Source organism: Chelonoidis abingdonii, chromosome 26 (genome assembly GCF_003597395.2).
Source record: "Chelonoidis abingdonii isolate Lonesome George chromosome 26, CheloAbing_2.0, whole genome shotgun sequence".
Classification (NCBI taxonomy): domain Eukaryota; kingdom Metazoa; phylum Chordata; order Testudines; family Testudinidae; genus Chelonoidis; species Chelonoidis abingdonii.
This window is the reverse complement of record NC_133794.1, coordinates 9,562,356-9,590,218: the sequence shown is the minus strand read 5'-3', so window position 1 is coordinate 9,590,218 and position 27,863 is coordinate 9,562,356. Positions and strand designations below refer to the sequence as shown.

Genomic DNA, 27,863 nt, shown 5'->3' with positions numbered 1-27,863 from the left:
TTTGAAGGGCCAAGGATCCCTGCCTTTGGCAGAGAGTGCTCTGCTCTGTCCAGCAGCCTCCACCCCAGAGGTGGCTGCATTTCAAAGATGCACCCCAGGATGGGGTGCAAGATGCCTTAAAACCTTGTAGGGTGAAATGGATTGCAGAAATAATACAGCCCACACTCCTTCCCCGCCCCCTGCAGCACCAGACCCCAAAACAGCAGACCCATTCTTCTGTCCAAACAGCAGTGTCACTAGTCAATTTTATTTGGAAAAAAATCAGTTACAGAATATTTCTTGGGGATTCTGTTTCAAACTTTTCACAACCAGAATGGTTTTTCGTGTCTCAAGAGGTACATCTTTTCCCAATGTTATTTAAAAGTAAAAATAGAAAATTAACTAAACCTCCAGAAGTCGTAGTGGTTTATAAATCAGAGCGGTGAATGAGAAAGATTAGCCCTGCCCTTCCGTTACCGAAGGCAATAGACAGAGTATTGCTTATAAATGCTCCTCTTCAGGAACAAGGCAGCTTTATTCTCCCTTCAGCTCATGGGTAACCTTTGGGAGCAGCCTAAGCTAAGCCAACCTGCGACAGGCGTGTGATGGCAGCTACCCTGCATCCCTTCAGAATACAGCCCACAGTACCCAACCCCTAGAAGAGCTGAACACAGTTTAGAAATGGGAGCAGACAGTTTGTAGACAGATGGAAAAAAAAATCTCATTTATTTCCTTTTACTGACGTAAACTTTGGTAGCATTTGCAAGGTTCTTTTTTTCTCGTTTAAATTTTCAAACTCAAATACTGCCAAGGAAGCACTTGACCTGCAGAAAAGCACAGGTGCGCTCATCAGAAAGGGTATCGTTAACAGGCAGGCGGCCGCCCAAGCCAGCTACAGTAAGTGCTTAGACAGAGACCTGGCTGGATAACAAATCCCTCACTCAGAGCAGTACAATTCAGCCGGACAGCTTTGAAAAAAAGACACATTATAGAAAAGAGATTCCCGGGGTGAAGTCTAGCCCAGGTCCACTCACTTCTGCAGTATTTCCCGAATTCTTTTATGGCACAGAAGGGCGTGTGGGGAGGAGAGGGGCATTCTTCTGAAACAGCCGACTGTATGTGATATAAGCAGCGGCAGCTGTTTTGGTGTATGGGAGGGGAAGAATGCTGACCTGCCCTGTGATGCTGGGAAGGTAAGAACGCTGGCGAGGTACTGAACTGAAGCTGGTGGGCGCTCCAGATGCCTCTTGCCCTTAGGAGGGGTTTTGCAAGGGGTTAGTGGGGAAGAATGGCTCGAATTGAGTGCTTCCTTCTTTATGTTATTACAGTCTCAGTTAAAAACAAGCTTATCACACCTGTGTATTAAAAACAGCTTAGACACAAACCAACACAAGCCAGAACTCAACAGGCTGAATGGTCTACGGTCTCGAGGGGAAGGAATAAAATTCAATATGACTTTCCCAATTTTAAATATACAGGCTAAAAAAGGGGAAAATTCCACACCAAGGGAACAGTTTTAAGTGGAAGAGAAACGTCCTTGTGGGCAGGGGGAGCGCTGGGAAGCATCCCTGCTCCCAGCTCCCTAAGCACATGGTGCTTCTCAGGCTTCAATCGGTTGGTTGTCAGATGTGACCAAAGATCCCACCCCCACCAAGAGGGATCAGAAATTCCTGAAAAAGAGAAGTGAAGAAAGGGAGGAGGAAAGAAGAGCTGTCTACACTCCCTCTCTCGGGACGGGATGGGTACTCACTCACCTCTGGAACAAGCACGAGTAGTATCAAAGGTTAGAAAGAGTGGGGAATAGACTAGTTTTTACTCCTGGTTTTATTATTTTGGTTGGTTGGTTGGTTGGTTGGAAAGCAGTCTGAAGTTGCAGAGCGAATCCTCCCTCAGAGCAGAGTCAATCGGAGCTGGCTGTTGTCAGTGGGAAGTCCAGGCTGCCTGTCACTGAGGGTGTAAAGAGACAGACAGCACTAGATTTTTGTTTCTCATTTTTTGGGGGGAGCGTGCGAGAGACTCGGGTGCTACATGAGGGGAGCTGGAGCTGTTCAGTCGCCGGCTTCGTTCTCTTCCGCTGTTTCCCCTGTGGTAGCGTTCTCTGCGTTCTTAGATGCCTGCGGAAACGAACCCAAACAGGGATAAGTGACTCTGCTTCAGAGGGGAGAAACGCTAACTACTTCTGGAGAGAACCCGGAGACACGCAGACCCACAGCACCCTGGAGTCGCCCACCCTGCAATAGTCTGTTGTGTCAGGGCCACCCTTCCCTTTCGAAGGCCAGCCTCCCTACCCCCGCAAACACAGTTCATCTCCTGTCAGGAGTACTGGGCATCTCTTCCCTTCCCAGGATCTCTGATGTTGGTGCAAGAAGAGTTCTCTCCTGCCACCCAGAAAAGTCTCCTGAAGCTCCCCACCTTATCAGCAATACCAGCCGGTCAAATCTCAGCTGAGCTAGCCCCTTTCCCTGCTGACATCTCCCAGGGTGCAGCTTGGCCTTGGTACCTGGCTACAAATCACCAGGCCTCAATGACTCAAGATCAAGGCTGATCAGTTTACAAGCGGGAAAACAGCCTCTCTGTCTGCCACTGCTGCAGACTCACTCTGGGATCTGAGAGGCATGCTGAGTTCTTTCTGGCCAGCCAGTGGTAAAGATTCTGCTGACCAAATTCTGCTTTCAGTTACATCTGTGCAACTGCACTCCAGACAAGGGGCGGTAGTCACACGCCCGCCAGTGAGCAAACAGAATTTGGGATGGAGAGAATAATCCCACTGACAACACATGAGCCGGAACAGAATCCATCTCTCTCTTCCGCAGTCGTAAGGGCTCTGCTAGGCTAAGAGGAGTCAAAATACCTTTTTGCTAAGGCCTGAGTGGAGAGTTTGGGGTCTCCCAAGAGGCAGTTAACCCGTGCATGTGTGTGATCAACCATTATGAAGTGACAACTAAACTACCTTCTTCTTCTTCTTCTTCTGGGTCTTCCGGCTGGCGGAGCTCTGTAGCAGTGCCTAGGAAGAGGAAGAGACGGTAAGCAGCCGGGACACAGATGTTTTCTTTGCTCTGACTGCGGGTAAAGGGGAATGCCAATGTAGCAAAACAAGCCTTTGCCAGCTATAAGGGAACAGCAGCACGTCCTGGGCAATGACGCTCGCTACATGCAGCCTCTCTGAATCCCCACGGCCCTGCAGGAAAGCACGACACACCCGTGACCAAACAGGTGCCATTTGTGGCCAAGGTGGGAGACTTGGGGGGAGCCTGCTGGAGATCATGTTCCTGACACAACCACTGAGAAATCGGACTGCAACTCCTCTTTGCTCTGAATGCTGCTGCCACCTTCGCACACATGCAGAGCAGCACATCAGAACCATGCCCCAGACAGCTTCAGCTGGCTCCGCTTGGTGCTCAGCTTTCTCCTCAAACCTGCACTCTGTCTCTACCGGAGCTTGGCCTCTCAGCCCTCCTTACAGGGGGTTCTACAGATCCAAACAGCTGAGCGAGAATAAAGACCAACCCACCACTCCAAGGGGACTGACCAACCTGCCATCTCCTGTCCAACTGCATGCCTCACGCACCCCCCTAAGGCGGTGAACTGGGTCTTGTTTCTGCCCTGTGTGGCCCAGAAATGGGTGACTCATGCGTTTCTATGCACTCCAGGGAAGCAAATGCATTTCCTCGGACTGACCTTCAGTTCTGCATCCTGAACCTCAAAGTGGGATTTGTAGCGCTCTGGCTCGAAGGGGCCGCAGGTTATCCTCATGGGGCCGTTAGGCATTAAAAGCACTGTGAATTTGAACTGGGCGACGAACTCGCCTGTAAAGCAGAATCACGGTTAGTCCACCACGCCGGCCTACACATTGACGGCGGGGGAACAGCGCACAACCCAAAGTCCACCTCGCTTTCCTGCCGTCGCAGCCGCCTGGGACAATCAGTAAACTGCATCTGCAGCGTTTCAATGGCGTCCCTCCCCGCTCAGGGCAGGATCGTTCCTGAAGCAGGCCCTCTTGGCTTATCTTTAAGTGAACCAAACTGATGGCGCGTTCATCACCACCTTGGGGAGATTATCCCCCACGGAGCAGCAGATCTCACCACTGGGATTGTTCTTACACAAGATCTGGCAACCCAGGGGCTAAGAGCAACTTAGCGAAGAAATCTCCTGGTTCCTTGGGAGCAGGTGTCTGCCCAGCACCGCCCTGCAGGGACATGGCTACAGTGGGAACCCGGGGTGGACCAGCCCCTGTGCTCTCCTGCAAGCCCCCCGCCCCTCCGGACTCACCTTCCTTCTCATAGAGGACATTGAAAGGCTGGAGCAGCTCATGTTTGGCGCATTCCACCACCCCCATCCTAGCCTTCTTCTCATCCTCAAACGCCCTGTGAGAAAGGGAGAGCGCCATGGACCTGAGCTTCTGCCTCTCGCTGCTCTAAGGATCGCACAACCGACAACCATTTTCAGCAGAGGAGGGGGAAGCCCTGCGAGCCAAGTTACAGACCCAACCCTGCTGCCTAACTTCCCACTGGGGGGTTGACTGAAGACGTTACTCAGCCATTCCCTGACAAGCAGCCAGCCTGGCTGCAGCATGTTGCTGGTGCAGGATGGCTGGCAGCAGGTGCGGAGATGAAAGCTCAGGAAGGTAATGGAGCAAAGTGAATGCAAGGTATTAGTTTAGAATCCCAGAAAAAGCCCACCGCTCTGAGGCTCAAATGGAGCATTAACCTGGGAGATAATTTCCTTTTGCTAAAGTGCACATCAGTCAAAAAAGGGGGCTTGGAACTACCCCTGTGTCCTGACACAGCTGTGACTCCACTCTTTGTGAATACGACAGGACTGGTCCCCTTGTATTTCAGCTGCAACCCCCCCCTGCAAAGGCGCAGGAGGGTCTCAAATCCTCACAGGGGTCTTAATCTCCTGGCCAGGGTGAAACATCAAAGTCTATCACATCCCCTCCCTACGACTTGTCCAGCTGCAGAAAACCGGGCCATAACAGCACCCTCTGTGACAGGGCAGCTGTCAATAACCAGGTGAGGGCTCTTGCAAGGCCCCTATTCTGGGCAGACAGGGAGGCTGTGAAAGGAGGAAGAGGGAATACCTGAGAGTAAATGGCATAGTGTCAAAGCGCCTCTCCACCTCGCTGAAAAAGGCACGAGAGGTTTTCATTTTCAAGCCGTACTGCTTGGAGGGGTCCCTTTTGTAAATGGTAGTTCTCTGGCCAGCATCCTTTGCCTAAGAGAACAAACCAGATTCAAACACAAGCCACAGACGATAGCACTGAGTGCATGCTGGGGCTTCGGTACCCACACACAAATACGGCCAGCCCTCCCCGATTACACACAGGGAAATGGAGACCCAAGGAGGTGAAGTGACGGCATACAGAGATGGAGCCTGGCTCCCAGGCCATGCTCAGATTCTGAAGTCCCCATAGCACAAAGTAACACCATGCTGAAGGACACTCACCTTCCCCTCCCCAGTGCTGACAAGCACATCAATGGCGTAAACTTCATGGACCTCAAACTCGGCTTTTTCGTGGTCCTTCCTAGGGGGGAGAGGTTTGGCAAGTGAGCAAAGTGAGACATCTCTACAAGGTTAAAAATCCCCCTTTGCCCTAGTAATACTGCTGTACGGAGCTGGGGGGCGGGGGCACAGAGCACCACAAATGCACGTGTGGCGCTTTGCACAGCAATTAGGGAAGCTTCATCAAACCAACACACAGGAGACAGAGGCAAGACTCCATGGAAGTGGTCTGCAAGGGTTGTAGAGATCTGCTAGACAACCATCATTGAGGAAATTCTTCGCTGCCCTAGCCACCAGAGCCATCTTCCATCATTAAGATGGAAGGGACTTCAAGAAACAAGTTTATTTTTAATCACTTATGCTGTTTACTCTGCACTTCGCTCAGCCTAGAACACAGACGGGTCATTTTCACTTCCAGTACGTCCTGCATTAGCTCAGTGCCAGACTGCAGCTTACAGATCGATTTTAATTAAAGATATTTTAAACAAATGTCATGGAAACTTTTCTAGTAACATTCATTCTCTGTTATTTGTATGGTAGCACTTGGGTGCCCCAGGCATGGACCAGGGCCCATTGTGCCAGGCACTGTACGAACCCCAAACACAAAGATGGCCTTTCCAATGTACGTAGTAGATTTTAGATTTTAAAAACCCCCAAATCCTCAATGTTGGGTCTAAACAACCAGAACCTATCCCTGAAGGCAAGGGAGGAGTTGGTGGAAGCGAAGGGAAGGAAATGGGTCCAAGATGTGACTGAAAATGGCAGCCTATGAGAACTAATTCGATTGGGTTCAATCTAGTTCACACCATTAGAGCAATCCACTGTCACAGCTGGGAACAGCTGGTGAGTTCGCTGGCCGCTGAAGTCACTCCTTGGTCTCTGCGTATTGGGGACACTTTCTAGAATGACCAGCTGACTGCACAGGTGCCAGCGAAAGGTTTAGGGAGTAACAACCTTCAGTCAGTGCAGAGCATCACAAATTACCTTAATGTAAGAAAAAATGGAAGACTCTGGGCTAACCAACACCCACTATCCCATCCACCCAGCCAGGCACCACAGGCCAGGACTAGAAAAGAGAGAGGATTCTCACTGCAGGTCTGGTCTCACACCCCCTCGCAATGCTGCTGATAGAAGTGACAATCCCGGAGAGGAGACTTACTTTTGCTGGTCTGTAGGGTTTTGGATGATCGTTTTCTCTCCATCAATCACGTGCTGTTTCAGCTGGTGTGACAGCATCCCTGCCAAGTTAGGAGAATCCATTAGCACCTCAGAGCTGCAAACCAGCTACCGAGTGACTTGCATTATTAACGCTCCAAGAAGGTGCCCTTAAGCTTTCTGCTAGAGGGAGAACAGCAAAGCTAAAATTTGAGACCGTTTGCCTTTCTACCACCACCTCATCTCAAACGGCTTCATTCACTGAGTTACACAACTATTCTGTGACAAAGCAAAGGTCCCCACTTTAAAGGGGTAATTGCATGTCCTAGGTCCAAGGCACAGCTACAGATCGATTCCTTCGTACAACTTCCAACTCCCAGCACAACAGTTTAACCACTGGACCACACTGGCTCAGCGGTGACTCTAGGAGGACATGGTCTAAGCCCCCCCTAAAATCATGCAGCATGTGTTTTAAACAAGCCAACATTCTTCTTTTCAGTCTCTGTAGCCTGGGACATCAGCTACCAGGAGAATCAGCAGTTGCATGGGGATTACCGGCATCCAATGTCTCTGCACGATGCATTCTTGAGCGTCTCCAGGGACGCGTGGAGCAGAAATGTTTTTGCCAGTGTTTAGATTACTTATGTCCCTCCTGCACAGTCTAGCAAATGGGGCATTCAGCAAATACTTTTGAGCTTAACTCAGTCTCCCTGTCTGCTTTGCAGTACATGTTACAATTCAGATTTATCAAGGAAAACCAAAAGGCCATTCCTAATCTGCTTCCCAAGTCACCAGCCACAGCAAGGGAACTAACAGGTCTCCATTTTGGAAGGACTGCGGCCAGTGGCGGCAGAGATCATCGCTGAGGCAGAAAACAGCTCCAATTTTTTTCATAAACCGGATCCTTATGCTGCTGTTGCCAGTGACTGGATAATTAAGGCACCCGACCGTTTCCAAAACGGTGGCTGCTTAAACTCCCTTGACAGCGTGTGCAGCCGCCCCCTCACTGAAGCCGAGGTGATGTTTTTCTCCCAGAGCGCAGAGCAAAGCATTGGCGAGACCTACTCAACATCCCACGTAACAAACAGCCCAGTCTTGGAACTGCAGCTCTCTGCTACAGTATGTCCTGGGATTCAACTGATCAGTGGCGACATGATTTGTTGCCAAAGTAACTGACAGCTACATCACTACGTGAGCAAACCAACAGGATAACAGAACCTGTCCAAACATTTGTGTTTATAATTTTGACAGATAATTTCCATGTTTATATTTAAGCATTTACTTTCCATTTTTATCCATTTAAATGTTAAATGCAGGAGTTTATTGGGAGGTCAGACAACAATTATTTAATGATGGTAAAAAAAACCCAAAGCTAATTAACCACTAAAACACAAATTTGTAAACATCACATGTCCAAACACACAAAGTAACTGTCTTAAATCAAACTCTTAAGTCAGAGGTCCCCAAAGTGTGGGACATGGGGGGGCAGGAGCACTACCCAGCCCCTCCCCACTCCTGCTCCAGTCACACCCTCAGCCATGTCCCCGGCCCTACGCCGGCCCAGAGCCTTGGTCGCTAGCGACATCCCCCCCGCAGGTGTGGTCCCCTTATCCCTGCCATGACCCCCTCCAAGACACTTTGTGCGCGTGCGGACAGGGGTAAGGGAGGTAGGACCCTCAAAAGTTTGGGGACCACCCCTCTAAGTTGCCAAGCACCCCTTTTCTTTCGTTCTTTGGCAATGTGTACATTTCAGTTACCCACCAATCAACTTTGTTTTGGTTTGTTTGTTTGCATATAGTGAAACTAACCCTTCCAAAGCTAAACCTAACTGAGAACTGTGACCTCAGCTCCCAGGCACCTTTTCAAACATTATGGTCTGATTTGTCTAAGATGCTTCCAAAGGCAACTTCCCACTCACTGGTTCAGAACGGCATTACTGAGAAAACGCCAAGCAGTTAACGACTGACGGGAGCCGCTCACACTTACTGCCTTATAGCATCGTTCAGCAAAGGATCTCCAAGCAATTTATAAACATTCCCTCACCTACACAGTTAAACATCTGCCCCGTACCAACGGGCATACTGGAGACACTGAGGTTAAATGATTTCCGGCAGGTCTCACAGGGAGCCTGCAGCAGGCTTGGGGGAGAGTGCACCAGAGTCCTAATCCGTGATAGACATGGAGCCATGCTCAGAACCATTAAATGCTTCCCAAGGTTTTGAATCGAGTAGGCTAGGGCTCCCTGGATAGGATTAGTGCACCTCTACTTCTCCTCTGGCTGTCACTTGCTCTGAGCTGAGCAAGACCTCACCTTCGATAGGTGTGCAGTTAAATGAGTGTGCTATTTTGTTCCAGGCGTCTGTCACTTGTGTGTTCTGCGGGAGTAAGAAGACAGGAGAACAAGTCAAGATTTTAAAATTCAAGCCACAGATACACCAGAGATTTCATCTGTGTTCTGCAATGAACCCAGTGCATTCTCTAACTGAGCGGCTCCTGCAACATCCCCTAACATTTAGGGAGCTGAAACAATCGCAGATTGTGTGTTATTTCATACCTTCAAAAATGACAAGGTAACAGCAAAAATACAAATCCAGAAGAAAAAAAGGTGTGTTTTGTGCTATGGCAGTGGTCCAGAGTCCCCATGGCGCTAGGCACTGTACACACACATTGTAGGAGACAGATCCTAATCTACAGGGCGGACACTACTAGGAGAAACCAAGCATGGAAGAAGGGACTGGAGCATTATCCCCATTTACAAACAAGGAGCTAAAACCCAGCAAGATTAATTCACTTGCCACAGGTCACCTTGTTAGTCATTATGGAAGGAGGCTGGTAATAAGGACAAAAGGAGAATGTCAGCAGTGTTTGAGAAGTGTGAACCCCAAGGACAGAAGTGTGCTTTAGGGCCCCAAGGGAAAGGGTTATGAGGAATGGCATGAAATCAAGAAAGAGAAACTTAAGCTAATTATTAGGAAACATTCCCGAACAGCGAGCTCTATTAGAATGTGACAGGCTCCCAAGGAAAATGGAGCAAGCCCAAGCACAACGGGATCCCAGGCTACATTTCCCGCTTTGGCAATACAAATAAATAAATAAGCGAAGGATGACTGTGCACTGAGGAGAATGGATGGGTTAGAGGTGACCTAGGACCTTTGCCATCTTTAACTTCTAGGATTTTATTGCTTCTCATTTTGACTGGAAGTTTCTCATTGGAGAAGCGCTGACTTTCTACGGCGCTTAAGGCACAGCCATACATGCCGATTGACCTCGGCCACTGGGCCACCACCTTGATGTAAATTCCAAGGTACAACCACTGTGAAAGAGACTAGCAAAAGCTAGTCTATTCCTTGGGTTTCATACTTGGCTAGAGTGAAACCTGTGCACGTCCGAAGTATCTGCAAAACCCAAGATGCAGGTCACAGACATAAGCCAGCAAGTGTGACAGGTTCACACTTGCTCTCTTGCTCGCCACGCCTCAAACTGAAAAGCAAGCCACCAACCCAGTGAAACAAGGTTCATCTGCTCCTTCCCGGAGAGCATCTGACCACGCAGTCTGCTGTCAGTGACTCGTAACCCTTAAAATGGCTCAGAGTGCTCAGCTGTCTTCAGTCAGGGACAACAAGCAGTAGCACTAAGCCCCTGTGTAACAATGGCTTCTTCCCAAGCAGAGCTCAAAGACTTCTGGCCAATTAACCCTGCATACAGCGTTAAAGCCACAGCAACTCTCAGCATAGCTCTTCTCACCCCAGAATGTGGCTCAGCTGTCTATGGCCAACTGGCTGTAGTTTCCCCACAGTTGATCCACCCCTTTCAGAGAAGGTCACAGCTTTCAATTTCTACACGTACAGGGCAAGGGTAGGGTCTGCGTGTGCATTCCTGACTCTCTAGATACATCTGGGGAGCACCGAACCATTCTCACCTGGTTTCCGGGTTTTACCAGGCGCAGGGCAGCTTCTGCACAGAGGTGAGCCGCCTTGACGACATCAGCTTTACGACCCGTCACCGGGGTTTCCTGGAAAAAGTTGCCTGTTTTTGAAGCATGTCTTTTCTCCGCTCTCTAGGATGAATTCTGTGCTAGTGAGAGCTCCAATCCTGACCCCACCCGTAACACGGCAGGATGCCCTTCCCTCCCTCCCACTTTGTTAAGCATGGAAGGGACCCTGCGAAGAGGAGAGTTCAAACTCCCCAACCTATTCAGTCATCTCCGCTCTGTCAGAGGGGCTAGCTACTGCCAGCTGCAGCTGAAATAAATTTAAGAACTGAAACGTAAATGCCAGAGCTACAGGCAGGAGCGCTGTGTAATGTGTCTGACCCCCCCAGAACTACACAAGACAAAGCCCTGGAGATTGTCCTTTAGCAGCCAGGAGCCTGGACAAGATGAGATCTAAGCGCTCTTTTTCAACTCTGCTTTCTAGCATCTAGCCCTAGTATCAAGTCAACATGTTCATGAGAGAACTGCTGCCCCCAGGAGCTTGTCTGATTCACTAACATCCTCCTCCAAGGGCTACAGGTAAAAACATGAGTTTAAACTTTGCCTACATGAAAAGTTTATTCAAATTTAACACATTTTTTTTCCCTAGGTGGCATTCCCTGAATGCTATTTGCGTGCGTGACTTCCCAACACCACGACCAATGGTCTATGCCATCAACCACCCACATCCTGCAAGCACCTCCACCAACACACACCAGGCCTGTACATGTCACACTGCCCCGAGTAAATACAGCCACTTACAAGCCAGTGTGCTGCAAGTTCAGACAAGAGAAGTGTGTAGTGGGGACTGGGTCCTGAGGCCATCTAACTTGCTGTACAAATCACCTGAGCTTAGAGCTGCAAAGGTGAACACAGCAGCCTCCTGTGGTGGCAGAAGGAACATGATTCTCGACATTAGCCAGCAGAGTGCAGCAAGTCCAGTTTGACCAGCCAGTTCCATGCACCCAGGACACTGTCCTCTCAGACTTTCACCACAGAGCAGCCATAAGTGCAGTTCATCTGCCGCAGCTCAGCTAACATTTGATTTGTTTCGCATGTGTTGTGTTTGATCTACTTTAACATTCAAACAGTTCAGCATCCCAACTTTTCTAAGGTGAATAATGATTAATTGTTTTTAAACACCGTTTCTGTTAATGTTCTCCAAACTCATCGATGCACAGACTTCTGCTCTGCTGCCAAGGTCAGGTGCTCTCTGCAACCAGGGGCACTCAAGCGTGGGCTTTTATATCCTGCTTTTGCTGAACCTTGCCTGATGTGAAAGTAGCGTGGGAGAGCTCTCCGCTCAAGCTATTGGCAAGAAACCTACCTTCGCTGCATCGACGATAAAACTGTGCGCTACATTCGCTATGAAGCCATCCACATGGACTCCCAGGTCACTAACACAAAGAGGAAAAACTGGATTAGTTGCAGGCAGGGTCTCATGACTCAAGAAACTTCTTTATGACCTCTAAAGACATTAGCGGAACAGGGTATGTTTCAAATGCATCACTTGCCTGGCCAATACTTCCTAGGGTTAGCCAGTTTGTAATCGCAATTAACAGATCTAGCAGCAGTAAACAGCAGAAGCCAACATTCAACTCACGATAGCATAGCTCAGAGACTTACATCTTGACCAAATCTCCATCTTTGAGGATATAGTCCTGGTCACTCTTCAAGGGGGAGAAGTGACAGACACAGTTATTGACCGATATACTCGTCGGGAAGGCAATACCTATGACCAAAAGGAATAATGGTGAGATCACACTTGCACGAGACCTGTGTGTACTTCGGCGATACGGACCCTGCCATCATGGACTACAAGACACCATGCAGGCAGCACCCCATGTTCCATCACACAGAGCAGCCAACAAACGATCTGCACGGGTCCAAATGCACACGTGATTCAAAGCCTCAACCTGCCGCTCATACATGCAGGATACAACCAGGAGTCTAGTTTGTTAGTCTCTTCTGATGCACCAGAGAATAAAGTGGGGAAAAAAAAAATATAGAGCTGCACTACCTCATGCTGCGACCTCGGCAGCTCACTCAAGCTAAGCCAGGTCTGTCCGTGCCCAAAGAGAGAACTCTTCTCAAGAACAGAACTCCGCTCGTTTGGAGCGTGTGAGACTTAAGCAAAGCTAAATGAGTCACTAACTCTTATGACATACATGTAAGGAGACAGCAAATCAATTGAGACCACAAGGCAATATGGTCTGAGGGTCGGAGCACATGAAAGGAAGTCATGAATTTCAAAATTCTTATCTCCGCTCTGCCTATGACTAGCTGTCTCCTATTCGGGGAAAATCAAAGCCTCTAGGGTGTTTATCTCCTCAGCTGAGCACCTGCGAGCAGTGGAGGACTGCTGAATGGTGGACAGTGCTTTTAAAACCAAAGCACTAAAGTACCAACATAGATCAGCTGGGGTCTGACGCTGACTTTTTAAGCATTGTTCTGTGCTCTGGGCACAGCCCTTTGGCCAAAAACAGAACAAACATTTGCTGCATCTCCCAGCATCAGACCAACTCCAGCCCAGACAGACAAATGTGGAAGAACGGCGTTTAAAGCAATCATCTTTCTCTCAAGAGACCTCAAATATCCAGGGCCAGGAACCATGATGCTCACCATGGCTCTTTACGTAGCCATGGAAATCCTGTGAAAACTACAGACCAGGAAGTATGGTAGACAAGGCATTTGTCTCCAAAACAAATCTAGTTTGTCTGAATGGGCTGGCTAATCCAAATGTGAACCTCAAACTACCCAGTGCTGTGTGGTAGCTGCTGTACCCTGTTCCTTAGCAGAAAATTTGGGGTGAGAGTGAGAAGCACGAAGCCTGGAATTCAGCTTTCAGAAACAATCTTCATTACGCATTTTAGTAGTTTCACTGTATGGTGTGATGGAAACAAAGAGAAAAGGAAAGAGCCCTGCACTGCAAGGGAACCCTTGAAACTGTACTTTACCTTTTTTCATTTCTTTCTCCTTCTTGAAGATTTTGCCAGTCTCTTCCATGATCATGGCATCCCCTTTCTCACACAGGCTGAGAACAGACCCTCCAGATTTAGCTGCTTCAACCACTGCACGCAAGACTCCTGGGTTCAGACACACAGTGTTGTTGAATTTGAAATGGATGCGTTAACTAAAAACAGCCAATATCTTTAAAAAAGATATGAGACCCTTTATAGATAACAGTGCTGCAGGAAGGATTAAAATTGGTGGCTCAACTTTTCACTGCAGGTGAGTACACCAAACATGCACAACTTTGATTTTTTTATCATTATTATTTTTTACAACTGGCATCTATGGACTGACTCAGGAAGTCCAGTAAGCACTACCTTGCTCTGATTGCAAGAACATGTGTGCACATCTCTGTGCTAGTTCACATGAAGTGTTGAACTGCAGATGCCCTTGAAATGTCAAACACCTGTCCACTCCCACCTACACACACAGCAAGGGCTGTTTAATAAAGGAGTCAAGTGGAAGCAGCACTGTTCTCCCACATTCCTTCCCTTCAGAAGTCAGGGCTACAGGAAGAGGTTCAAAAATGACCCAGGAGACTGTGTGTGTCACACATCAAAGGAACAAGGGCTGCTATTGTGGGTTTCAAGGACTATTATATATCGTTTCTCATTGAGACAAGTCACTTGGCATCAGAGTTGGCAACAGCACAGAACAAGTGCAGCTTAGCTACCTACATTAGTCTCACACTTTGCAGCCACCTTCCTGCAATTGCACATAGAAGCATTTCAGAACTAACTCTTTGCTTCCTTTCATTCTTCCTAGTGCAGCTACTTCACTGACAGTGTGCCGCACCAGAGATTACAAAACGTTATATTCCCTAGTCACAAAACATTGCATGGATTTGGTTATGGAGGTATTATAGTTTTGCTTTTCGAGTGCTTCAAAGGGCTTTATTGGGATGCCGAGATCCCATCACAGAATATATTTCTATTTTATAAATGGCAAGAAAAGATTTGAAGCATGGGGCTCTTCCTGAAGTATTCCAGCGTCACATCTGTGAACAAATCTCGATTGCCTTACTCACAGGAGCAGCCCCAGGGAAGTCTCTCGAATTATTTGAGGGTGACCAGCAAACAGGTTTGCACACGAGCCAACAGTCAGTATGTACAAGCACTGGGAGCCAGGACTTTCCTTCTGTTTCCAAATCTACCTCTGGCCACATGCCATTACTTCACCTCTGGGCTTCATTCCCCCTCCCTCCTCTGACAAAGTGGGACAATTCTTATTTGGAGCTTGACACTTACAAAATTGTAAAGTGCTTTTAGATCCCTGGATAAAAGGCGTTTGCTCAGAAATATTTTGCTCAATTTGTCCTATGTGATGGAAAGAGCCTAGTTAAGGAATTAAGTCAAAAAGCTTATGCCCAAATAAATCTGTTAGTCTTTAATGTGCCACAGGACTCCTCCTTGTTTTTGTGGATACAGACTAACACAGCTACCCCTGATACATAAACTGTGAATTTGGAAGTGAGTTTTTTAAGTCTATCTAAAAATCATCACAAAACCAGTATTTATTTATGCCATCATGTTGCAAAGGAGCAGGATGAAAATATGAAGTGTTAACATTCACACAGAAGCAAAATAAATGGCGATCAATATCCATTAGGGAATGGGAAAGTTAAAACCAGTTTAATGGCACTGGCCAAGGAACATCTATTAACTGTACTTTGTACTTATACAGAGCCTCATTCCATCAATTAAAAGCACTTTACATCATTAAATACATGTACTACGAGGTCAAGAAATCAAGAGAAAAATCAGGAAAATGTAAAACCTTGTAACTATTCTGGATTTTGAATGTTTTATCTGTGACGTACAGAGAAATACTGTGACCATTTTACTTTCCCATGAGGAGTGCCCCCTACGTGCCATTAAACCGATCAGAACAGATTTAACTTCTTTTATTACAGCTAATGTTAAAAAAAAATTATATAAACATAGGTTGAGAAAAGAGCGTCTGTACATCTGGGTATAGTGCTCAGATTATCCACAAACACAAAGCTGGTTTTAAAAGTCATATGATACACAGAGCACATAATCAGCAATGGCGCACAGGTAGGTGAATAGATTTAACGATACAGTTTAGATATTAAAATCCAAACACTCGGGTAACACCACTCATGAAAAGTTGTGGAGATCTGGTTGTGGAAAGGCAGCGAGAGGAGCCCGTCCCTCGCTCAGCAATGAGAGCTGGGCAGGTTGTCCATTTAAACGCAAGTACCTCGCTTTGCGCTAGATCTTGCGGCAGAGCATCGCAGGAGGATACACGTTTACAGGTGACTGGTGAGACATACGTGTGCAGCCCCCCCCACCAATGTCCTGGCCCCGAGCCGCTCCCGGGCCGGGCCAGGCTCGGCCGGACCCCAGCCAGCCGCGCTGCCCGGCAGCTGTCACTGCGCTTCCGGATCGCCGGCCGCGCGGCGCGGGACAGGCAGCGGCTAGGGGCTGACCCGGCGCAACGGCGGGCCTGGGCCCCCGGGCCCCGCCGCCAGGGGCCGCGAACAAAAGCCCAGGCGGAGGAAGCGGCGCGGGCGCGGGAGCGCACATGGCAGAGGCGCCGGGGGACCATGCGGCGGCAACTCCGCGCTGGCTGCCCGAGGGGGCCGGGGGCGGGGGCGGGCGGGCGCGCGGAGGCGGGCGTCACGAGGGCCGGGGGGGCCCGTACCGCGGGGGCGGCTGGCCACGTGCTGGGCTGCCCCAAGGACGCGGGGAGGACTGGCCCTTGCCCGCGCCTTAAACTGGGGGGGCGTGCCCGCGGGCCCCCGGAAGCCGCGTGGGGGAGGGGCGGGCATGGCCCAGGGAGGCGCTGCCTTTTCCCCCAATGGGGGGGCATCAGGGCGCCCGCGGGACAACCACCCCCACGGCGCCGCCCCGTCCCGCACTCAACGGTTGCGATGTCCCCGCCCATCTTGTACTTGGTGACACCAGGTCCTCGGCTAGACTGGTCAGCTCGGCCGCCTCCTGCCTCGACCCGACATGGTGGCGCCGCCCGGGCCCGGCCTGGCCCTGCCCGCGCTGGAACCGCCGCCGCCGCCGCCGCTGAGGAGAGACCCGGCCGGAGCGAACAGCCGGAAGAGAGCGCGGGCTCCGCGCGGGGCAACGCGGGGCAGGGAGTCCCTGCCCGCTCGGCCGCCGGACTACGACTCCCGGCAGGCGCCGCGCGAAGGGGAAGGGGCCCCGCCCGCTGCGTCGGGGACCACGGCTCCCGGCATGCAGCGCGCCCCAGGAGCTCTCGCGCGAACAGGGGCAGAGTTGCGTTTTCCGAGATGGCGGGTGGGCCGGCGGGTCGCAGTGCACGCTGGGAGTTGTAGGCTGAGATTGGCCTGGACTACAAATCCCAGCGGGCTGAGGGGCCCTCAGTTAAAGAGGTTTGGAACTGGAGGGGCTGCCCTACGGGTGGGAGGGGCACCCTCAGGGAGGGGAAGAAAGGGGGCACGAGGGGGGTGGGGGAAAAGGGATTCACATTCACACTAAGGGGGAGGGGGAGAAAGGGGGCACCCCACGTGGGGGAGGCACAGGGCACCCCTGGGGAGGCTGGGGGTGCACGCTGTGGGGAGGGGTCTAACCCAAGGTACCTCCAGCAGGACCTGGAGCTTCAGCAATGGCAGCCAAGGGAGGGGGAAGAAACTGCCTCTTGCAGGCACCCCCTGGCATGGGGCATGTGGGGAGAGGCATCTCCAGGGTCTGCCTGCCCTGCCCCACCCACTCTTCATGCCAGCCCCCCTCCCCTCCCAAAGCCATCCGGCAGGGACACACTCGGGCACCATGTTCATAAGCGTCACTTTTATTTTGTCTTAAAAAAATACATTAAAACTCCTTCAGTGATGGGAAGCACAGAAAACTGAGAGACGGCACGAGCAAGGGCTTCCCACACGGGGGTTCATGGGCCCGGCCAAACCCGGCGTCCTAGCCCGAGAGCGATGGATGCCAAACGCTTCAGAGGAAGGTACCAGTCCCCACCCACCTGTAACAACACACGTATGGCCCCGATCTGGCAGTGAGATGTGCCCGGAAAGGCCCTTCCTTTGCGCTGCCAATGCTCAGTGTACAGTTTTGCATTTGGTGTTTTCTTAAAGCTTCATAGTAAATAAAATATGGTTCTAGTCTTCATGGCCGCACGGAAAAGCTTAAAAATACAACACCTTGTCAGACCTAAAGGCTCAGAAACCAGAAGGCAAATTAAAAAAACAAACCCAAACCAAACTCATTTAAAAAAACAAACCAACCAGGATTTTATAGCTGAGTTCGTGGTTTTTGAATACTTGAGGTTGGCACAGCTGCTCCCAGAGACCTCCTTGACTTTAGAACATTTGTTTGCACTGTCGCAGAGCACAGCACGTGCTGTACAATTTCCTTCCTTCACCAATGTTGTATTCGCTATGGCCATAGGCTATAGTACACTGCAGTTTGTATGTAGTTGGTTTGCCTAGCTCCTGCCATAGCAAATCTGTTGACAGGCCCCTATATTAATAAATACATCCCAGGTGCTACATGAGTCCAACTCTCTGCATCTCCTTCCAAGACCAGAGCCTAAATATGCAATAACAGTAAATTCCCTTCTGAGCTGCATATTCCCTGTGAACCTTGGGACATTTATCCCAGCTGGTGTCACACAAATGGTGTTTCTATTCCTGTAAGTCTCTCGTTCCTTTAAAACACAAAACACTAAAGTGATTTCATCCTGCAGCTGTGAGTCCCACAGATAAAACTGTAAAGCTCAGAGATTCCTTTTAACCTTCATTCCACCAGTTCTGACGCACAGCAAGACAATGCAAACAAGGACACGAGGGGGGAAAAAAGTACTCCCTGCTTTCCAGTGCATTAACCTTTATGAAAATTACAAGGGGGGGGGGGGCTCTTCTGGAAGATCCAGGCGAGGCTACTGGAGGCATCACACGTGTTTCTTTAAAAGGACTAATTAGCAAATTGGATTGGCTCAGTTTGCACCTGCTCTTCCCCTGCATCTCAGGTCCTCACTTGCATCCCTGCAGCATGCTGCCAGTGCGAGCTGCCACGTTTACATGCCCTTTGCACAGGTGTAAACAACCCAAAGAGGATTTGGACCCGGTGATTTCACTAGAATTAGTCCGGCTGGAAGCAAAACCAGGATCAGCCCCTTTGAGTTTAGTAGGAAGGTGCAGGCCCAGAGGTGCAGCCCCCATGCTCAGCTCTCCCCTGGTGGGTTCCTTAGTGTTCTCTCCTTTAGAGAGCCTGGGCAGAAAACACAGCAAACCCCTCACCTTGTCATGCTAGAACCCAGGAGTCCGGGCCCAGCAGGCTATCGGCTCCTGCATTTCAAACAAATAAACAGGGATGGAGCAGCGCAGCCTGGGTGAAGCACACAGCGGGTGGGGGAACCTCAGGCTTCTTTCCACTTTTCATTCTGAAATACAATAAACCCTTCCCACGTGAGAACGTCAGTGCCACTTGCCGGCAGGGGGCAGAGTGGCAGCTCTGAGACGTGTGCCAGGCAGGGGCCCCGTGCCAGCCTTGCTAGCAAGGTGCCTGCGCGGATCCCTTAGCCCAGACATGCAGGGCTGTGTTTTAGGACTGAGATGTGTCATGCACCCCGCCCCACGTGGGGGGGGGAGATCACGAGTCGGTAATTCCCCACGGCTCTAGCAGACAGGAGGTCTCACTGGGCACCCCAGAAGGATCTCTGATCTCCACAGCCAGTTCAGCGCAATGGGGCTGGCGCCCCCCTGCTCAGCCGGCTGCAAGAGGGAGGGGAGGAGGCCGGAGAAACCTGCCCCACACTCCCTTCCTCCCTCCCGTGCAGGTCCACGCTTTAGTCACACGTTGGTAGTATGGTCTGTCCCCCCTTCCCGCCCCACCCTCTGGCTGGGCGGAAATGCCCCTTCCACAGCTCAGAGAGTGACAGCCTGTTCTAACCGCTAGACATCCCCTTCCTCCTGGAGCTGGGAGCAGTGCAGCTGTCAGAGCAAAGAAGGACCCCAGTTCCCTCTTAGATGGGACCAGAACCCCGGAATCCGGACTCTCGCGGTCCCTGCTCTAACCTCTAGACAATTCTCCTCTGCCAAGGATTCATTGACTTTGCCACTTTAACCAAGGCTGCTCAGACCCGCTGTGAGTCCCCCAGGTAAACAGCACTGACATCCCATGGCCTCAAGTGGGGCCAATTCAGAGCCCCCCCTTGCTTCATTTGGGGAGGTGACAAGGAGGGCACACAAGCTCCGCTTCCTGCAGAGGAGAGAAACACTTCAGCAGCCCTTGGCGTACCCAGACCCAGCCGAGACACTGGCCACGACCCCCACAGACCGCGCGGGCCCGTAACAAACACGGAGGAGAGGAAAGATGGGAGCGCAGGCCGGAGCCCTGGGCAGGGAGGCAGCCTGCGGGCCAGGCCAGCCTGCTCCAGCTTCGCACATGGAGGGAACCTTGCCATGGGATTCAGTGCAAAAACATCAACTTCATTTCTTTGCCACAGGCTTGGGGTGTTGTCCCTCCACCCCCATCGGTAGCTAGCTCCCCGCCTCTCAGCGGGCACGGCTGCCACGGCGTGACCAGGGGGAGGTCCAGGGATGGAGCCTGCTGACCTTGCTGTTCCCAGGCCCCAGGCTGGGATCACCCCCAGGCGCGGGCTCTGATCACCCTGGGGGATCGAGATCCGACTCCGCCTGCTGGGCTTCTTACCCCAGCGGATATTGGATTGAACGGGACAGAACCCGACCCACCGACTCTTCACCCGGCTCCAGCCTCCGCTCCTAAGCTGTGCCTAGCGCAGGAGTGGCAAGGGAGGGGGCAGCAGTCATTGGGACACCCCCGGTTTGCAGGGGGGAGGGAGAGAGAAGGTCTCTAACTCCCTACATGGCCCAGAGGGGGAAACTGAGGCCCAGAGCAGCAAGTCTGGGACATAGATCTCAGGAGTTCTGGCTCCTGGTCCAGCGTTTTACCCACTAGACCCCAAACTAGCAGCCCCCTCTTCTGTTCACGTCACCCCACGGCCCTGCCTGGAGCAGCTCTGGGATTCTTCATATCCAGGTGTAAGGAGACCCCCCCCCGCCATGTTTGCTTGGTAGGGGGTGAGGAATGAGGCAGCCCCTCCTCCAGCTGCTCCCCACGTGCTTGATCCATGGCTGGGCCCCAAATGCCCCCAGGCCCTATGCTGGGAGCTCAGTGCAGGAGGCTTTTCCCATGATGGTGGAGAGGAGGACGCAGCCCGACCCCCCTGCCCACCTCACCAGATGTAGGTACCTGTCCTGCGTCTATATGTCTGTGATCCTGAGGCGGAACAGGGGAGAGGGCTCCCCCCCCCCCAACTAGTTTGATTTCACAGTGGGGCAGTGCATTGCCCCCCAGCTGCCAGAACCAGCCTGCATCCCAGCATGCAATGGGCACAGACACAGGGGCAGGCCCCCGTCCCTGCTGCTCCATTAAGGGAGCGTTCGCCATTTCTGCCCAGCCTGTAAATACCCCCTCGGGCTGGGGAAGGACGTTTGCTCCCAGCCCCCCGGCTGGGCTCGTTCAGCGAGAGGTGGGCAGGTGCTGGAATCCAATGGCCCTGCCCCCCGGGGACAGACGAGTTGGGCCTCCCCCCATTGCCCCCTAGGTCCGCTGGGCGTCCGCCTTGGCGAAGAGCCGGCTGTGCCAGTAGTCGGGGTTGTCGAAGGCGCAGTCCGAGGCTTCCAGGCTCCGCAGGGGTTTCATGAAGCCGTTCTTGGGGCAGGGCGAGCTCTGGCAGCCCGGGTACCCGCTCCCCGGCGCCAGGATGGCCTCCATCACCTCGTAGGCCTGCTCCTCGGGGGAGCCCCGGGGGACGGCCGCGCTCATGCAGGTGTAGTCGTCCCGCCCGGCCCCCGGCGAGCTCAGCACGCTGCTCCGGGACTGGCTGAGTTTGGGCTGCTTGTTCATGTATTCGTAGTCCTCCTCGGCCGCGGCCACCTCCCAGCCGGCCACGGGCAGCTGGGAGCTCAGCACGCTGCCCAGGGAGGCGCTGCGCTCCGAGCCCAGGTCCATGTACTCGTAGCCCAGCTCCTCCAGGGAGGCCGGCCGGGGCTGTGGGGGGCGTCTGTTCATGTACTCGTACTCCTCCTCCGGCTCCGAGGCGCAGCCCAGGGGCCTGTCCCGCACTGCCCGGGCAGCGCTGCCCGCTCGCTCTGCAGGGGGAAGCCGACGACAAGCCGGCGTTAGGTGCAGCCGGCAGGGGGTGGCAGCTGGAGACGGGGTGTGTGTCTGATCTGCCTCGTGGCCTCTCGCCCGCCTGCCTTGTGCGCAGGGGGCAGCCGGGGCACAGCATCCCGGGCACAATGGGAGAGGCAGCTGGCTCTCCTCCCCCATGGCAGCTTCCTTCCAGAGTCCCCAGTGAGGCAGGAGGGACCGAGTGGCTCAGGGGAAGGGGCACCGGGACCCAGAGATTTCCCACCTCCAGCTCGTGAGTTTCAAGGCCTCAGCTGCAGCGAGTTTGCTGGGTCTCAGCCCAGCAGGCCAGGTAGCGACCAGATAATAACCACCCCCGCGGGCCCCTTCGTGGCAGGGTAGACCCAGACCGCCCCCCTGACTCCCGGAGCAGGGTCCCAACCAGGGAAGCTGCGAGAAGCAGCCTGGGGCCCTGAGGTCGGACCCTGGGGCTGCCGTTACCTCGGCCGTGATTATCCGGCATGACGTAGCCATTGATGTCGTCCTCACCGTCGGCCATGCCCGCAGGCAGGGGGAAGCTCTCGCGCTGGGAGAGGTAGGCGCTGTCGCCCCGGGAGCGCAGGCCCTGGCACAGGCTGGATGGGAGATTGGGAATTGGGAATTGTTCCCTGGCAGGGTGGGCAGGCCCTGGCACAGGCTGGATGGGAGATTGGGAATTGGGAATTGTTCCCTGGCAGGGTGGGCAGGCCCTGGCACAGGCTGGATGGGAGATTGGGAATTGGGAATTGTTCCCTGGCAGGGTGGGCAGGCCCTGGCACAGGCTGCCCGGCAGGGAGAGCTCCTCCATCAGCTCGCACTCCGAGGCCGTGCCCCGGCCCTCCGACGACTCCGACACCGTGCGGCCCACTGACTCCTGTCGGATCCGCAGGGTCTGCCGGGAGCCCAGCCCGGTGCCCTGGGAGACGTGGGGAGAGAGACGGGGTCAGGAGAGGAGTCGCCGGGCACGGGTAGCATTAGCCCAGCTGCTCCACTGCTGACCCCCAGCCCTGACCCAGCCAGCTCCATCGGTGCCCCTCACTCCTGACCCACAGCCCCCTGCTCTCTCAGCCCTGGGCTCTCCCCAACCCAGCTCCGCCTGTGCCCCTCACTCCTGACCCGCAGCCCTACTAGCCTAGCCCTGCCCCCTCCAGCCCTGGTGGTGCCCCTCACTTCCGCCCAATGGCCCCACAGGACCCTCTGGCAGAGGCCGTCCATGGGGCGCACCCCCTATACACTGTGCTGGGTACCTGGCGGCAGCTGCTGAGGCCGGTCTGGTTCATGGGGATGTACCCAGCTGGGGGGCTCAGGTTCGGGCTCTGCAAAGGGAGAGGGGCAGGATGGTGATTGCTCGGCCCAGGACAGGGGGTTCTTGGCACTGGGACCAAGGGAGATGGGGCACACGCAGTCTGCGGGACCCCCAGGCGCAGGCTGGGTGGGGCGGTCAGCACTGAGTGACGACACATGGAACCGGGTCTCATGCTGCAAGGCCGAGCGCTGCCAGGATCAGGAAGGAAACCCCTCCCCCCGCGGGGGGTGTTCCACATGGCTATGCGGGTCCCCCCTTCCCATCCTTTACAAGAAGGATTTTTAGCCTCCCCACAGAAGGGCCAGGATGTTGGAGGGGGTACAGGCCGAGGGGGAGGCAGCCATCTCTCACCCGGGCGTAGTCCACACGCTGCCTGGAGGCAAAGAGGCTGCTGGCCGTGTTGAAGGGGCCGAGCTCCTCCTCCAGCTCCAGCGTCTCCATGTCCTCCAGCTCCTTATCGCTCAGGGGGGGCTCGGCGGGGGGCAGCGGCCCACTCTCCCTCTGCACGAGGGGGGGGAGACACCGCGTCAGGAGCTGGCGAGGGGTTAATGGGGCCCAGCCCCCAATGCTGAGCAGCCAGGGGGACCTTAATGCCAGGGGCAGCTCCAGACCCCAGCACGCCAAGCGCGTGCTTGGGGCGGCATGCCATGGGGAGCGCTCTGCCAGCCGGGGGGCGGCAGACAGGCAGCCTTCGGCGGCGTGCCTGAGGAGGGTCCTCTGGTCCCACGGTTTCGGTGGACCTCCCGCAGGTGTGCCTGCAGAGGGTCCGCTGGTCCCATGGCTCCACCGAAGCTGCAGGCCCAGCAGACCCTCCGCAGGCACGCCTGCGGGAGGTCCACCGAAGCCGCGGGACCATCGACCGGCAGAGCGCCCCCCGCGGCTTGATGCTGTGCCTGGGGCGGCGAAATGTCTAGAGCCGCCCCTGCTTAATGTCTCCCGGGGCAGGATGGAGGGCAGGAGGTTGGGAGGGGGGCAGGCAAGACCCTTGTCTAGAGCAGGTCTTGCCCCTCCCCCGCAGCAGAGGAGTGGGGAGCCGGGGGGCTGGGAACGCCCAGCGACAGGATCCCCGCAAGGGGCAGGGGGGCTCCCTGGGTGCATGTGACAGGCAGGGAGCCCAGGGAGCTGGGCATGGAGCGGGGAGGGGGCAGATGGGGCAGGACCTGGGACCCTTATGCTGGGGGGTGGGATTTAAAGGGCTAATGCACCATTGACCAGGCGGCTCATGGGGGTGGGGGGGTCACGCTAGAGGCTGGATTCCCTGAGGGCCCAGGGAAGCCCCCCCCACCTAGAACGGCCCAGGGCCACGCACTCACCTTGATGACCAGGTAGCGGGGCGGGTCGCGGGCCATGCGAGTGAACTCGTTGGCCAGTTCCTTGAAGGTGGGACGGACGTTCTCGTCGATCATCCAGCCTGGCGGGGGGCATGGGGGGTGAGATCCGGCGGGAGGTGACACCCAGCCCCCCCAACTCCCCCCAGCCACACGGACCCCACCTGAGGGGCTAGGACAGACGGAAGGGAAGGGAGAAGGACAGCTGGAAAAGTGCATCGGGGTGGGGGGCATCTTCTGGCCCCCTCCTCAGGGCTCTAGCCCCAGCTGTGAGGCCCCCAGCCCTTCCCCCTCAACACGCTTGACCCCCAGCTCACGGCTCTCCCTTGGGACCACAGGGAGACGCCCCTCCCTGCAATCGGAGTCAGTGCCAGTTGCAGGGGGGGAGCAGCACAGCACGTCCCTCCGCCCCTCCCACGAGTCTCAGTGGCCACGGTGCAGGCCAGACCTGCGCCCCCCTCCCAAGCCCACAGCCACGGGCTCTGCTCCGCCAGGCTGGGCCAATCTCCCCTGCAAACTGCCTCCAGGGCAGGGCCCAGCGCTCCCAGCAGGGGGCGGCAGCGAGACAGACAGACACAGGGACTCACATTTCACCATCACCATGTAGACATCGATGGTGCAGATCTGGGGCTGCATGAGCCGCTCGCCCTTCTCCAGCAGGTCGGGCACCTCAGCAAGCCGGATCCCCGCGTAGGGCTCTGCCCCAAACGTCATCATCTCCCACAGCGTCACGCCTGCAGGGACCAGGCGGGTGGGGGGTCAGGCCAGGAGGGGCTGCAAGGGGAGGTGGGCGGGGGGAATTCTGCGCTGGGGGGGTGCACATGGGACTCAGCAGGGGGCACTGTGGGAGCAGGGCAGGGCACAGGCTGGGGGGGCAGCTCCCGGCTGCGGGCGAGGGCAAGGGCATGGCAGGCACTGACCGTAGCTCCAGACGTCGCTCTGGTGTGTGTACTTCCCAAAGTGGATGCTCTCCAGCGCCATCCATTTAATGGGCGTCTGCAGGACGAGAGGCGGGGAAGGAGCGTTACCCGGGCGGGGGGCACCTGGGGGCTGCTTCTGCCAGAGCCGGGGAGACCCCTGGGGCCAGATTCCATGGGTACCTGGGGCTGCTCTAACCCACACGCTGCTCCGCTTGGTAAGAATAGCGGACCCTGAATGCAGGGCCCCCCCAGACACCCCCCAATCCGCCCCCTCTGCTGGGGAAGTTGCAGACTTCTGACACCGGCCCCACGTTGGCAGGGGCGGCCCCGGGGTGGGAGGAAGGGGAGGGAGTCTCGGGGAAGTGGACCTGCCCCCGGAGCGGGCTTGGGGGGGACCATGGGGGTCCCAGGGCTGCGCCCCACCTTGATCTCATTGTAGAAGTATTTCTTGTCGTCGGGGTAGAGCAGGTCGGCGATGCCGAAATCCGCCACCTGCACCTGGTTGGGCGACTTCAGCAGAATGTTGCGGGCAGCCAGGTTCCGATGGACCATGCGATGCTCTTCCAAGTAGTACATGCCCTGGGGGCGAGAGGCAGAGTACTGGGGGCTGACCCATTTGTGTGTGTGTCTTGGGGGGGCCCACTTGGGTTTCATACCAGTGATGGGCAGCAGGCTGGCCTAGCTCCACCCACAGCCTCAGGCTCCACCCACAGCCCCAAAGCTCCACCCACAACTGCAGAGCCAGCAGAGTGCGCTTGCTAAAGTGGTCCCGCCTCAAAATCCCCCCATGACCTGCATAGCTCCTCCCATGGCATCAGGCACCTCCCACCACTGCAAAGCTCCACCCACAGCCACAGACTGTTCCCACCACCCCACTGATTTAGAAGAGAGAGTTAATAGCACCAACATGTTCAGAACGGCCCCCATTAGGGTTCAGGGTTAACGCCCCAGTGGAGATGAACAGGGCAGATTCACCCTCCCTTCAGGACAGCAGCCCTTTGGGGGCAGGTGTTTGGAAGGGTCCCCCCCCCAGTGTGGCAGCCAAGGGAGCTGCTACCACCAGCCTCTGGCCCTGCTCATGCTGCCTGGCCAGCCCCACCCATGAGCCTGCGGCCAAGGACACCTCACCTGGAGCCCAGCTCTGCTTGGGCCCTGCCTTCCCCGAACCAGGCTGGCTCCCAGCTCAGCCTCGGATTGACACCGGTGGGGAGGGGACCCCTGGGGCCGCGCCATCGAGTGCCAGGCGGCAACTCACCTTGGCAACCTGCACGCACCAGTTGAGCAGCAGCTGTGGCCCGATGGCGTCCCTGTTCTTGCGCACGTAGTCGAGCAGCGAGCCCAGTGGCAGGAGCTGCGTCACCAGCTGCAGCTGCGTCCCGGGGCAGATGCCCAGCAGCCGCACGATGTAGGCGTGGTCCAGACTGCCAATAGCCAGCATGTGCTGCAGGGCCAGAGGGACACCGGCCCTATTACAGCCTTGGCTCAGCCCCCAGCAGCCAGCTCCCCTGTGGAACTCCCCACCACTGGGCTTTGATCCCAGCCAAATGAACACGGACATGGGGTGACGCTGGCCGGGGCTGGCAGCCTCAGAGCCTCCGCCGATGCCAGGGGGAGTTTGGGGTGGGCAAGATAGGCCCTGGGGGTGGGGGCACAAGGAAGTGCATGATGGGCGTTTTAAGCGTCTCTCTGAAGCACTGAGACTGGTCGCTGATAGGACATCAGAGCAGACAGGCCAAGGGCAGTGGTGGCACAGTGGGGGGTGGGACACTGGGCTGGATGGGCCAATCGCCTGGCCCCAGGCTGGCCGTGGGTGGGCCCCACTCACGTCGGTGATGGCGTGGAAGGTCTGGCGGCCGCTCCGGTCCTCTATCACCTTGATGCTGACAGGGATCTTGACGGAGTCTCCCTCCGGGATCCAGACGCCCTGGCGGGAGGGGAACCCCCAATGTGAACAGCGCTGGGATCCCAGGGGCTGCTCCAGCCCAGCCCCCAATCAGGGCTCCCCCACAGCAGCGAGGAGCCGCCGTCCCCCCCACCCACAGCTGTGGCTGCTGCAGGCCAGAGGGTGCCATTGAGCCTCCCCCTACCCAGGACAGGACACCCCCCCCCCCGCCCAGGCTGCAGCTCCCCCCACACCTTGTGCACCGTCCCAAACACGCCCGAGCCCAGCGCCTTCAGCTTCCTCAGCTCCGTCTCCTTGAAGATCCGGGCCAGCACCTTGTTGGCTTTCTCCCTGGGGTCCAGGGGCTCAAGGCTCTGCCAAGGGAGAAAGAGATGGTGGAACCGGAGCCGGGGGCCGCCCCTCCCAGACCCCCCCACTGCCTCGATGGCCCCGCCTCGGCTAGCAATTTGTGCCTCTACTCATTGACTTAGGTCACAGATCAAGACTGAAGGGCCCTGTGCGGAGCTAGGGAGACAGAGCCAGGACAGCAGGGGCTGCTGGTCAGGAGCGAGGGGCACCGGCAGGGCTAGGGGGAGCCCAGGGCTGGGCTAGCAGGGGCTGTGGGTCAGGGGTGAGGGGCACTGGCAGGGCTGGGTGGAGCCCAAGGCTGG

General features: G+C 55.0%; 2 protein-coding genes across 3 annotated transcripts in view; both read right to left on the bottom strand.

Moving 5' to 3' along the window:
• Positions 1–231: 231 nt before the first annotated feature.
• On the bottom strand, positions 232–16,834 carry PA2G4 (proliferation-associated 2G4). 2 transcript variants are annotated; one of them, XM_032785580.2, is made up of 13 exons: positions 16,508–16,834; positions 13,564–13,692; positions 12,233–12,338; positions 11,934–12,003; positions 10,556–10,648; positions 8,948–9,011; positions 6,641–6,719; positions 5,425–5,503; positions 5,060–5,193; positions 4,249–4,343; positions 3,658–3,785; positions 2,930–2,983; positions 232–2,093 (listed from the first exon to the last, which is right to left on the bottom strand). In XM_032785580.2, the coding sequence occupies exons 2-13, from the start codon at positions 13,616–13,618 to the stop codon at positions 2,028–2,030; spliced, it is 1,023 nt and encodes a 340-aa protein (XP_032641471.1). In that variant the 5' UTR covers positions 13,619–13,692; positions 16,508–16,834; the 3' UTR covers positions 232–2,027. The 2 variants fall into 2 exon arrangements, with proteins under 2 accessions (XP_032641471.1, XP_074917180.1); XM_075061079.1 differs by lacking the exon at positions 16,508–16,834 and having other exon boundaries at positions 13,564–13,725.
• Positions 16,835–17,388: 554 nt separating this feature from the next.
• LOC116827815 (receptor tyrosine-protein kinase erbB-3) overlaps positions 17,389–27,863 on the bottom strand; it is a 16,215-nt gene continuing 5,740 nt past the window's right edge. Inside the window, exons 12-23 of the mRNA XM_032785653.2 lie at positions 27,447–27,566; positions 27,136–27,234; positions 26,566–26,751; positions 25,734–25,889; positions 25,311–25,386; positions 24,978–25,124; positions 24,376–24,473; positions 23,414–23,563; positions 23,004–23,072; positions 22,536–22,672; positions 22,219–22,352; positions 17,389–21,737 (exon numbers count right to left, since the gene is read on the bottom strand). Of these exons, the coding sequence (XP_032641544.2) occupies positions 21,187–21,737; positions 22,219–22,352; positions 22,536–22,672; positions 23,004–23,072; positions 23,414–23,563; positions 24,376–24,473; positions 24,978–25,124; positions 25,311–25,386; positions 25,734–25,889; positions 26,566–26,751; positions 27,136–27,234; positions 27,447–27,566 (1,923 nt within the window). The 3' untranslated portion in view covers positions 17,389–21,186. The remainder of the gene's footprint in view (positions 21,738–22,218; positions 22,353–22,535; positions 22,673–23,003; positions 23,073–23,413; positions 23,564–24,375; positions 24,474–24,977; positions 25,125–25,310; positions 25,387–25,733; positions 25,890–26,565; positions 26,752–27,135; positions 27,235–27,446; positions 27,567–27,863) is intronic.